The following is a 12,832-nucleotide window of genomic DNA, read 5'->3' as shown; positions in this document are numbered from 1 at the left end:
GAGGTTGTCTCTGGTGTGTTTTGTCACTGCAGTAATTGACAGGTGGATCACTTTTCCCCCCACTTAATGTTTCCCTTTATATAGATCTACCATCAGTTTGACATTTTTTGAAATTTACTAATTTGGAATTTTCTTATTAAGAATCGCTTTCAACAGCATGGATAGAAACATTTCTTAATTTCCTCTATTACTTCATATTAGTGTTTCTGCTTCCGTATTAATAAGGGTCTTACTCGCCAGAAAGTGAGATCCAAAGTATCAAACATGCTTAGGTTCAGTACTCTTTCTCAGTGCACATCTCTAGCTGCTGCCTCTTCATTTGCAGCATAGCTGCTTCTATTCTAATAGCCTCATTGTGCAAAGACTGGAAAAGAGCACGTACATGAGCTTCATCCCTCAAGTAACGGAGGAGTGATACCCTAATGTTACTGCATGAGACAGGAAATACAACTATCAGAATCAACAATACAATGGAACTGACTGCACACTGTTGTCAAAGAGGAGCGCATCTTTTCCTACACTAATTTTTTCAATTAGCGACCTTAGGTGTTACTTGTAACACTAGCAGATACAAAACTAAGGTGGAAATGAGTTTAAGGTAACGGTGTACCCCTTTAAAAAGTATAGATTTTAAAAGCCAATTTGCTTAGCTATGTCATGACTTGAGGTTTTCAAAACTGAGAACTCTCAAAACATAATTTATTTTTAATTCTGTTTGTTGTATGTACTTCGCTGTGCTTGGCCTATGAAAATAACATGGTCAGTTTCTCAGGATGTAATAGCAGCAACTTGTAGATAATATTTAAAACAATGTTTTCAGGGGAATTTTAATAATTCTGTACATCTAAAGTTTTGCAAAAAGTCAGTTTTAGGAAAACCAAAATTTTTGGCGCCAGGTTTACCTCACCATATTGCCAGTTGCAGATTTTTTTTGAAGTCATACACTTTGGTGCCTGACCCCTCTGACTGTTAAATGAGTGAAACAAGACCTGGGGTTTGTGTACTCTTTACTATTAGAGCAATTGCTGCCTTCAGTTTTCTGCTGTAGTAAAATTGGAGGCATTAAAAGACTTATGACTAGTAGGTGCCCAACACTGTTAATTTACTATTTGGTGGTTTTGTTAATAGCCGTTCTGAGCTGTTTAATTAAACAATTCCTTATCCCGTGCCTCTGAGGGCTGTAGTCAAACTATACATATTTGTACTGACAGTTATTGTAATTCCAGAAAGGTCTTTTAACCACCCTCTCCCAGGGCTAATATTTATGGTAAAGTACAGTAAATAACTTACAATTGTCCTTCATTTAAAAAAATTGTCATTAATGCCAGTAAACATATAATAGCTTGTGTGTAAATGTTTCCTAACGTGCTCTACGAACATGCACAGAGCAATCATTTCACTATTAACATGCAATCACCCTTGCCACAGAACTCTCTTGTAGTGGAATAGCATACAGCAATACAGTTAAGGATAGGCCCTGATGAAGAATACCACATTTAGATGAAACTGCAGAAGGAACTTCTAGGTGGACAGCAGAATTATACATAATAGAATTTGGCCAGAATAAACTATTCTTGTTGACTGCCAAGTGTTCCAAGGTGAGTGGAACATCCCATCTGCCACACAGATGAAGTTGAGAAACCAACTGGGAGTTGAAAAACAGAAATTGTTTTCCTCTTCCAATTTATGAATAAAAAGGTGTGAGGATGAGTTCTACCATCATGAAGGACATAGGTATCTAAATACCTTTGACAGTTTGGGTCATACTGACCAAAAACAATCAATTCAATTCACTAACTACAGCTAATACTTCATTTAAATCAGTTAATTTTAAACAAGAAAAAAATTGTTTAAGAGCATAAGGTAGCTTTGTTTATCTAAAACAATTTTAGAATGCTGTTTTAAACGTTTGTGCATTTAATTGAATCAAACTTCCAACCAAATGCCACTTAACACAAATGAGTAAAAAAATTAAAGTGTCACTTCTCATTTTCTAACAAAAATAAATTAAGAACCTAAATAAATGGACATGTATATAATTGGTTAAGTAGATGTGTATACAGTGTATCCACTTGGTTAACTAAAAGTACCGAATTTAGCATAAAGGCTATAGTTAGTAGTTACCTCTCTTTAGGAAAATAAGTAAAAATGAAGAAAAAAAATAAATTTAAATTAAGGTTTCCTTCTTCTTGATTTATATCAATCCACCCTGTCTTGTATGGTGCTTATTTTCCTAGGAACAGAATGTAGTTTTTCTCATGGGCCCAAAATGCACCTACAGTGTCCTTTATGCCTCACTCAAGAAATAGACCTATTTTCTTTTGTAATGAAGCATGTTCTCTTCATTTTCAAGGTGCATAATACCCTTTCAAGATTTGCTCTCTCCTATATTTACACCACCTGTATATCCAGAGAGCAGAAAAACACTTCCTGTAACACCCTAAATGACAAACAGTAGGTACTGCTGTTTGCTACTGGGTAGCCTTCTGCTGGTACATAAACACTAAAGAATCTCGTGAGTCTCTGTCCTATGAGATAGATATAACTTCTATGACTTGACACAATCACCTGTGATATTTCTTCATTGAGTCAGAGACGGTGAAGGAGATAATACCTCTTATTGGACCAACTTCTGTTAGTGAAAGAGAGCAACTTTCAAGCTACACTGAGCTCTTCTTCAGGTCTGAAGAAGGTAATCAGAAAGTCGCAGCTAAATACAAGATGGAATAGATGTTAACTCTTGATGCTTAATCTATTCCACTTAGTATTTAGCTGTGACTTTCAGATTACCTTCCCCATACCTGAAGAAGAGCTCAGTGTTGCTCAAAATCTTATCACCTATCAGAAGTTAGTCCAAGAAGCGATATTACCTCACTATCTCTTATTTCCTGAGACCAACATGGCTATGACACTACAACCAACATTTTTTACAGTGAAACATTAAGATGGCTTACAAAATGGTGTGCATGCTTTGTTGTGCATTTTCACCCTCCTTGGCACTGATTTTTATTATTGTAATTGTGAGGAAGTCAAATTTCACCTGTTTCTACCCAAAGAATGGGAACTCAATTGGGAACTCCACTTGCTCCACTTCTAACTTGGCTTTGCTAAGAAAACGTGATCTTGTGGGTTGTACAAAGTAATCTGCTGTCCTGATAAGGAACTGGGATAACTGAAGCTAATAATGTTAGCACTGACAGAAAGATTTTTAATCTTCAAAATGCATAGCTACTGTTTCATCAGCAATCCTCTTCGCTCCCCATTCCCGTCCTCTTTCCTCCAAAATACTACATGAAAGGGTATTTGAATACAAACAAAAATGTTTAGGTGTGCTATCCTGTACTATCTTATGAGTCCTGGAGCTAGGTAACTGTATGGGGTGGATACATAAAAAGCCATATGCTGAATGAGACAAATAGAGTCCAAGGAAAAGGGACTGATGGCGGGACAGTTACCACAGAACATATACTTTACAACTGCTATTGATGATGGGGTCAAATCTAGACTAATGGGCTGAACCAATGCCCTTTAAGTCAATGGAACTGTGTCCATTAATTTTAAGGATAACTTGATTAGGGCCCAGGTTTGTAGTTATCAAAAATAGCTCTACTCCTAACTGCAATACCCTTTCAAATGAATGGATCATCATACTCTATATTAGTAGTATTACCATATTGCTGGGGTCCCTAGTCATAGACCAGGACTCCTCTGTGTTAGGTGCTGTACACAGTCCTTGTAGATATCCAGCCTCAATGAATAAGCATACTTTATGTTTATAGGGTAATAAGGAGGCTTCAACCTTGACACCTGGAAATGAAAGGAGGTGGAGGGACTTCACAACAGTTATCGGTTAGCTTACACCCATAGTAACAAGATTTGTTACTTCATATATGTTTTTTTAATGTTCTCTATCTGTAAAAACAAATAAACCTTTTTTAGATTCTGCTAAGCTCCTGAATTCGAATGGATCTTGGGACAATTGAGTTCCATAGAGTAATTTTCAGTATGCATAAGCACAAGTGTTAGAAAAACTACTTTTAAAATGAAACAGATTCTAGAACAGTAAAATCTATGAAAAGACCCATATGTGGGTTTTCTACATAGGCAACAACAATATATATCTGCATAACTGCCGATTTTTCCCTCTATTAAATTGTGTCTCTCAAAAGAGGAAAGACATGTAAAGTTTTCAGATTAGTTTTTTCCATAGGTAATGCACTACAGTTTTGAAAAGCCTATTGGTTCCTATTAAGGCTGGTCAAATACACCCCCTAATTACCAGTGCCACCTGCTCAACAGAATGACTTTAAAAAGCTGAATTCAGAGTTGAAAGTTTGTGGGCTCATGTTCCACTTGAGAGATGGTGAAAAAGTGAGTGGAGAAGGACAGAGTGAGAAATCCTCTGAAAAAAATGAAACAGGCAAGAGCATATGGGAGGTGGAAAGAAATGGAAGTTTTAAAATGGTAAAGTTAGTTAAAAAATTTGAGAAATAAATGTTGGGAGATAAAGCTTTTACATGACAGGGAAATGATTAATAAATTTGAACTCATTTTCCAAACTTGTTGTCACATTGAGGTCAGTTAACACTGAGGACATGAAGCAACCCATCGGAAGTGTTCCATCTCTTCCCAGGATCAGAACCTTAGAGATTAATATTATGTAGTTCAGGATAGTGCTTTGTTTTACGTAATATGGTGAAAGGGTTAATTTCACTGGTTAGTAAAATAGAGGCCATGCTTCTAAGGAATGGAATGCTCCCACCATGAAGTTGTTTACCATCATGAAAGGATTAAAATGAGAAATTGCTACAGAAAGCCTCTTTTATCACCACAAGTTCTTTTACTCTGGGAGGCAGATTGCCACTCTGATTTGAAACTTCTAGCACCAGGAGATTAAGCCATCTTTAATATTACCTATGAAGATAAATTTAGGATACAGACAGCTACCCACAACACTAGAGTACTTTTTAGGTGTGAAAAAAATGTTTACAGAATTACCCCCAAAGAAGTTGTTCAGTAGTACATGGATGTAAATGTCCATTGTCTACACAACGGTTGTGACTGAAAGAAGACATCCTTGGCTGATTCTTTTCTGTGGCCGTTTTGCAGCAGTGATAAGATTGAGCCAAACCTACCTGTCCCTGTGCTGGGGGAAGAACAGCACACTGCTTGGTGAACCAGGGTGTGGATAACTGGGCAGTGCATGGCCTGATCCTCCAAGCTGTGAGTAGAAATCCAATCATAGGGAAGACAACAACTCTGTGCCAGGAGGAATTTCAGGATTTAAGCAGAGTTGCCTGCCTGTCCACACCCTTCTCTGCTGAAGGTGTCCTGTTTTCTTTTCTAAATCACACAGGGACAAATAGATTTGAGCAGTGAAACAAGTGATCCATAAAACTAGTACAGGAATGAACAAGCAAAGGGCATCTTATTCTATTATCAGAACATGTTTGTTTAGGAATTATTCACCAGCCCCCTTGTGACTGGGATGACATCCATTCTGCACCAGCATCAGTACAACAGGTGTTTCTTTTAGCCCATGGGAAAATCAAGAGTAATGTCTCCAGTTAACAGAGGGAAATATGTTAAGTAGATACAAAATGACTTATGCTGGAATTTTGTCAAGACTCTTGTGTTGAATACTTAGTTACAAAAGATAACTACTGCCCATTCCACTAGGCAATGCTAGCAAATGAGCATAAGGGGGTTTATTTTCATAAGTCAGAATGTTGCAGACCTTGTTTGAGGCATCATCTGATTTATGGCAATTGGATGTTTATTAATCTGTGCTGTTAAAATGGTGCCTTCACCTCCAGTGCCCCCGTGCACACCATGTTGTCACCATGTCTCAAAGAGGAAGTTCAACATACAATGTATGTAGCCAACTAAGGAGTAAAGGAACCTGTCAGGATACCAACCATAAAACAGAGAAGTTTATTTTTGGGCAGGTGAGGGGGAGAGGAAAAGAGGAGAGCAACTTTGTAAAGCAACAGTTAGTTTACATAACACCTCCCACGTCCTTGACTAGCCATTTGCCCAGATTTTAGGCCTTCAGAATGACCTAGCAGTTTAAGAACCTGCATGCACAACAGTTCTAAGAGCTCTGTTTTTCTTTGAGCCAGTGCTATTGGATGGATGTGCCTGGAAGGTGCAACTGATGGACTGCTAATCCATTGTGCTCTGCACACGTGGGTTCGCATCCCATCCTCGTTGGGAGATGCTTTGGGGAGGGATAGCTCAGTGATTCGAGAATTGGCCTGCTAAACCCAGGGTTGTGAGTTCAATCCCTGAGGGGGCCATTTAGGGATCTGGGGCAAAAATTGGGGATTGGTCCTGCTTTGAGCAGGGGGTTGGACTAGATGACCTCCTGAGGTCCCTTCCAACCCCGATATTCTATGATTCTGTGGGAAAAAACAGTCAAACAATCACAGAAACCCAAAGAAAACGGTAACCAGCAAGCCAAGTGTGTCATATAAAACAGTTTAACAGATCTTGGGTCTCATTCTTGGGACTGTGAGAGTTGCACTTGGCATAGGACCAAGGAGAGGGCAAAGAAATGTAGGTTTAAGCTTGTAGTCCCCAAACTGTGGGGCATGCCCCACTAGGGGGACACAGAGGAACATTTAGGGGGATGCAGCTGGGCCTGGATCATCTTGGCACAACTTTTATATAAAAAGACCTTTCTAGTTAAAAACAAATTCAAAATAAGTTAAGTATTTTTAAATCCTTCCCCCACTGAGAGTTTTAAAGTTACCAGTAAAGAGAAAAAAATCATCTGCAATATCCTTTAGCATGCCTCAGAGGATAGCTCAGTGGTTTGAGCACTGGCCTGCTAAACTCAGGGTTGTGAGTTCAATCCTTGAGGGGGCCATTTAGGGATCAGGCCAAAAATTGGGGATTGGCCCTGCTTTGAGCAGGGGGTTGGACTAGATGACCTCCTGAGGTCCCTTCCAACCCTGATATTCTATGATTCAGAAGACTTATTTTACAAATCAATCCAATTTACTTTTGGACATTTCCACTAGGTGGCCACAGTAAATGAAAAATAGCTACTTTCCTACAAGCTCATTTCTTAGACTCAGGAATGAGAACTATGCAAGGCTTTGCTTGTTTTATTAAAACGCTATGTATGACATTTTACTTCTTCAAGGCACTAAATATTAAAAATAACTACAAACCAGAGCTATTTTTCATAATATTTTAATACTTTTCACTTTTAAATCTTGGTTTTAAATTTGTGATTGTAACATGGAAGAGTCAACTTTTAATTTTTTAAAACTTATCAGTATCATAAAGCTATCACAGAACAAACAGCTACACGCTATGCACTCAAGGTACTCAGAATATGATTCATGTTTTGGGTATGTGGAGGAACAGTGGCAATTCAAATACAGCTTCATCTGTACAACTGTGACAAAAATTTTGGTGAAAGATTTTTACTGGACAATTTGGTTAGTTTAAAGAAAAACCAACAACTTCAGATAAACCAGCTCAGCCCGATTAGGTAAAGGATGATTTCCTCTCAAAAGGTGCAATCACATTTTTTCTAGAGAAACTTATGAGAAATTATTCAGATTCAGAGAACTGGTTGAACCACCTCTTTCCCTGATCCCCTCATCCCCAATAAAAACTGTGTCTAGTCATGGAGAAGATCTAATTTGGTGACAGATCCAGGTTCCCAAGGTAACAGAAGTTAAGGGACACTATCACATTTGAAGGAGAAGATTCTGCATTCTCTGAATAGGCTGAATTAAAAAGAACTGATTTAACTTACAAAAATGAAAATCTGAAGTCTGAGGCTAGTGCTCAGCAACAGTAACAAAACACATATAGTTAAGGTGACATATTAATTGGCAGAAAAAAGCCCAAGTGTTGGAGGAGGAAGGAGAGAGATTTCATAAATGCAAAAAAGGTTCAGAGATCTCTTCTGGAAGAAAGGGCATAATGGATACTCAACATACATTTACACAGCATGAGAAGAAGCCTGCAGACTAAGCTTTTATTTGAAGGGTCAGTACTTATGACTCTTGAACCTGCAACTCTTTCCATATTCAGTAAGGAGCTTCTTGTAACTCTGATTGGGCAAGACTAGCTGTAGTGAAAGACCAGTGTTTTTATCTAAAAGTAAAATGTATTCTTTACAAATAGTATCTTTAGTGTAATTTTATTTACAGAATAAATTGCAAAAGTACATCACATTTAGTGCAAATGCAACTAATGATATTAAGATTTATATACTGCTTTGTAAACTTTCCATACCTTTGTAAAATAAAGCTCTCCATTTAAATTAAGAAACAGTTACTTGCCTGTGTTCAATGATAGTTACCAGAAATGGTAAATAAAGAGTTAAACAGTTGTATTTTGGGCATAAGACTTTTTGTAAAGTTCCCATTAGTGGCTATGGTCAATGAACCATTTTTCAGCTGATTTCAAAAAGATGAAACATTTGAGGTATAAGAAATTCTTTTCAACATCACTATATAAAATGCTTACTGGTGATATAGTAAACATGTACAATTTAATCTTGTTTGCCTTACTAGCATTACCATATAGGCACTTTTCTACATATTCAAATCAAGAACAGAATTATTCTGTAATAAGGCATATTCCATGCACACCATTTAGAGAAAGGCAAATAAATGAGAAGTTTTATAGATCATGAAATCTGCATGTATGTGTGTAACCATGTGTTATATATGTGTTTGTACCTCTTTATATAGAAGACTAAGACACAAGGAGTAATTCACTTACAACATTGTGCAGATATCAGACATTTATCAGCCAACTCTTCATTACTACTCTTTTGTAGTTATATCCAGGCACCTGCAATACTATATTAAATAAGACTTTCAGCTTTCTTTTGAAAAAAATATATCTGAATCTTATGTTGTTCTACATATACAAGTTAGTGAAGTGCCCAAGAAATGCCTTTAAATAATCTCTATCTAAAGGCCACCAAGCGAGATATCCGCTCAAGTGAGTACTAGTCTCTGCCCCCACAGTCCACTCCTCACGGCTACTTCCAGAGATCAAAGGCAGGCAGATATTTGCATTCAAGTTCTCACAGCAACTAAGGGGAACTTTTCATTTAGAATCTGTGGATTCTTATAGCTCTGTTAAGTTTCTGATCAAGTAGTAAATATTAACAACTCACATTTTCTACACATATCTCATAGCATGGCTTTAATTAAGATGAGAAACAAAAATGTGCAGGACCAGGAAATAATATACTCGCTCTTATTTGCAGACTGGGAATGTTGTCCTATGTAGTCCAATTTGCTTTAATAAATATTACAGGGTACCTTCTTGTAGTTTCATGCAACCCACAGTCCACATGTAACGTAGCATGGACAGAGTACTGTTGTAGTTTTCAGGCACAATCTCGTCCTCTCATATAGAATCTACCTAGAAATTTCTGAATCATGTTCAATAAATTCTGTAGCACAAATTACATAACTAAAAAATACAATAGAAATATAAAGATATCTTGGAAAAAAATAAAGCTTTTCACACTCTTCCTCCATCGGAGCCAAAGGTCTTCATAGGAGTAAGATAACAGAAAAGGCAAAGTCATATGGATATTGACAGCCCCCAATTAAGAGACATTTTACATAACAAGATGATTCATTATAGAAACCAGCAGCAATGAACTATGATTATACAAAGCAAAACAAAACCCCTGCCCAAAGGTCACCTAGACTTTACTGCAAACCTGAAAAAAATACCACACACAGGTTTTTGTGCACATAAAGCACATACAGTATGCTATATGTGCATTTGTCTTTTGTGCTTTTTAGACATGCACAAAAACAGAAAACTGTGTGAGTGTCTTATGAAGGGCCACAGTAAACAAAAGCTTTGCAAATTGTTTAAAATTGAAGCAGTAACCCAAGTTGGTGATTCAAAGTTGTATTTTTTTCTTCTCTAAAGCAAGCAAATAAAAATATATCCATATACATGTATCAATACATGTATTTCTAATTACACACTGATTCAACAAGGAGAGCTAGCAGGAGACAGCTAGTGTTAGATGTTCAGCCTCACGGCGTTGCAGTATTTCTTCACTTCAGAACACAAAGCCTAGGACTTGGGCCACAAAAAGACTGTAGATCCTACGTTCCAGCTTGGAGCCTTCAATTTGTTTTTTTTCCTCCAACATGGAATGTTCACACAGTCTTGTTCCAATCACTGTAGAAACATGGAAAGGACACAGCAGAATACATTTAGAACACTAGTAAGTAAATGAGAAATAGTTATGAAACATTCCAAAAGTACAATTTAGAAACAATGTCGTGTCTCCAAATTTTTCTTGCTTGATAATGACAAACACTTGAGTTTTTAATTATTCACATTTTCAGACAGGCCTTCTTTAACTAAATGCAACGGAAGTAAGTTGTGAGCTAGAACCTATAGGGACAAACTATCATTACCAAAGAAGATCAAATGACCCAGACTTCTAGGATTTTGTACACTGAATAAAACCTACTCAACATAGGCAACTATGGGAGATCAGGACAGCAAATAGGCAAAAACCCTCTATCAACTCTCCATAATATCAGAACTGCCAAATTCTGCATAAACTGCTGGCACTGGATTGTTTTGACATGACTTACGCATAATGAAGAATACTGAAGTGTAGTGTAGTAATCTAAATCTAACATCACAAGAGTACATACTAAGATCTTCCAGTAAATGAAGGCCCAGTCTGCTATTAATATAAATATAGCCAGGCTGCCCTGAGGATGACTGAAACCTGGTTTAGCACATAATTTTGTTTTTGCTGATGTTTAACACATGCCATTTTTGAACAGATAAACTATATCTATGATTGAAATATATCCATAGAGAACACATATATATCTGTGTAGGGATGGGGTATCAAAAAGACTCTGAAAATCCAAAACTATACCCACCAAAACCCCTGAGTACTGATGACAACTAAGATTGCATTGGAACCATTATAACACACCCTAAAACATGACTATCCTGCCAACTAGGCAGCGTAAAAGAACGAGATTGTTCAGTCAAACACTGTGATGGACCTATATCAACTATTACATTATCTCAAAGTCCCTGCTTTAACTATTAGGTGGCCAACACCCCAAAGAATACCGGATAAACTCCTACAGTTTGAATGACAACATTCTGTTTTTACAAAAGTTTAAAATTATTTACACTACTCATTACACTGCATTATCTTATTCTAAAAGACACCAAATATTAAACGGTTTGATTTTGGCAGCTATCTGAAGAAAGGCCAGTGCTTGATCCTTTCTACCTGCATTTCTAGTTTGCTAAAAATAGAAAATATACATTTTTATAATATGTCAACCTGTTCAGTCCAATATGTATACTATACTAAACCAAGATTTTCACTGAACTCAGAAAATCACCTATAATGCAAAAAAAAATTTTTTAAATTTGCACAAAGACTTTATATTTTTTGTAGGAAGTCAACTAATTGTATTAACCTTATTATTTCTTTATGTATGTAGAAAATGCATTGGTTTATTAACTTTGCTTTAGCATATAGCTCAAAATACAGATAAACTCACAATAGCTGTGATAATTACAGTAATAAACACATTTCTAGATGGTCTAGCTTTTTTGTTTGGATTTTAATATTTAGAACAATATATACAGAAGACAACACTCCACAAAAAGTTTAACAAATACCTGTTAATACTAGAAGAAAATAGGCTTTCCTGCTGTTTTGTCTTGCACGTATGATGTAAAACGCTTCAGGAATTTGGGATACTCTCGTTTTGCCACTGCTCGTAACACTGAGGCTGGTGCCCATCCCCCAGGATTCACTAAAAATAAAGATAAAACTAGATAAAAGCTATACTCTAAAACAAACACATATATAGCTGGACTAGTAAATGCTTAACACTAATTTGTAGACAAAACAAATTATTGGTTTAACATTGACTATCCATCCCTTTGCATCCAGAGTCAACATTTCTTGATAACTACTAGTTCAACAGCTAGGAGCATCAGAAAATCTGTACTATAACTCATTCAACATTTGTAATTTAATATTGATTGAAAGCACTATTTCAGTTTACTGGTTATATAGAACCACAATGTGTCATTTAATAGCACTCTTGCTTCTGAACTAGGTCAGGCTCAAATTCCAGATCAGGATTTGGGATCACAGCTAATACTGAGACTATAGGTGCAGTATAGGTATATATTTGACACTGTTTACATCTTATCAGGAATGCAGTGCAACATTAGGGGCTATTGCTTCATTAAGTGACCCGCAGAGGGGGAAAAACAACACCTCAGCTTTGACCAATTTTGCTTCTTTTTGGAGTGTGATGAAGACATGAAAGGTTTTTTTTTGTTTTTTAAATTGTATACAATTCTGCTTGTTTTTTACATGAGAAAATCAGGTCCTGTCTAGCTTGGAAGGCTGACCACTGAATCCATGCAGGGCTCAATGAAATCAATGGGACTATGCATAGATGCAGGGGTCCACCTGCATGAATCACCTTATAGGATCAGGTCTTACGGCAATAGGAGTCTACAAAATGAAAGCTGAGCAACTGGGAAGTTTAGTCAGATTGTTTAGAGTTTGCTTTTGTTAACACTAATATCACTTCTTCCCAAATTTTCATATTAATACTCAACATTCCCTCACCGTCCTGTTAGGATGAATGCTAACAAAACGCATCCTCAGACATTTCAGGAGATCCTTTAGCAAAGCCGGGGAAAAACAATAGGCATTCCCAATACTTTGAAGGTAAAACAAAATGGGGGAAAGTATCTTTCAGGCCCTCTTTATACGTCAAAGCAGCAGAAAAGGGCATGAGCCCAGATTTTAAGA

The 12,832-nt window shown here is 36.9% G+C and overlaps 1 protein-coding gene across 7 annotated transcripts in view; it reads right to left on the bottom strand.

Moving 5' to 3' along the window:
- Positions 1-8,148: 8,148 nt before the first annotated feature.
- The window catches only part of CERT1 (ceramide transporter 1), a 166,251-nt gene continuing 161,567 nt past the window's right edge, over positions 8,149-12,832 (bottom strand). For all 7 annotated transcript variants that reach the window (XM_077817042.1, XM_077817045.1, XM_077817040.1 and 4 more), the window contains 2 exons: positions 11,677-11,813; positions 8,149-10,188 (listed from right to left, as the gene is read on the bottom strand). In XM_077817042.1, the coding sequence (XP_077673168.1) occupies positions 11,686-11,813 (128 nt within the window). In that variant the 3' untranslated portion in view covers positions 8,149-10,188; positions 11,677-11,685. The remainder of the gene's footprint in view (positions 10,189-11,676; positions 11,814-12,832) is intronic.

Source organism: Eretmochelys imbricata, chromosome 5, assembly GCF_965152235.1.
Source record: "Eretmochelys imbricata isolate rEreImb1 chromosome 5, rEreImb1.hap1, whole genome shotgun sequence".
Lineage (NCBI taxonomy): Eukaryota > Metazoa > Chordata > Testudines > Cheloniidae > Eretmochelys > Eretmochelys imbricata.
This window is presented reverse-complemented; position numbering and strand designations above follow the sequence as displayed.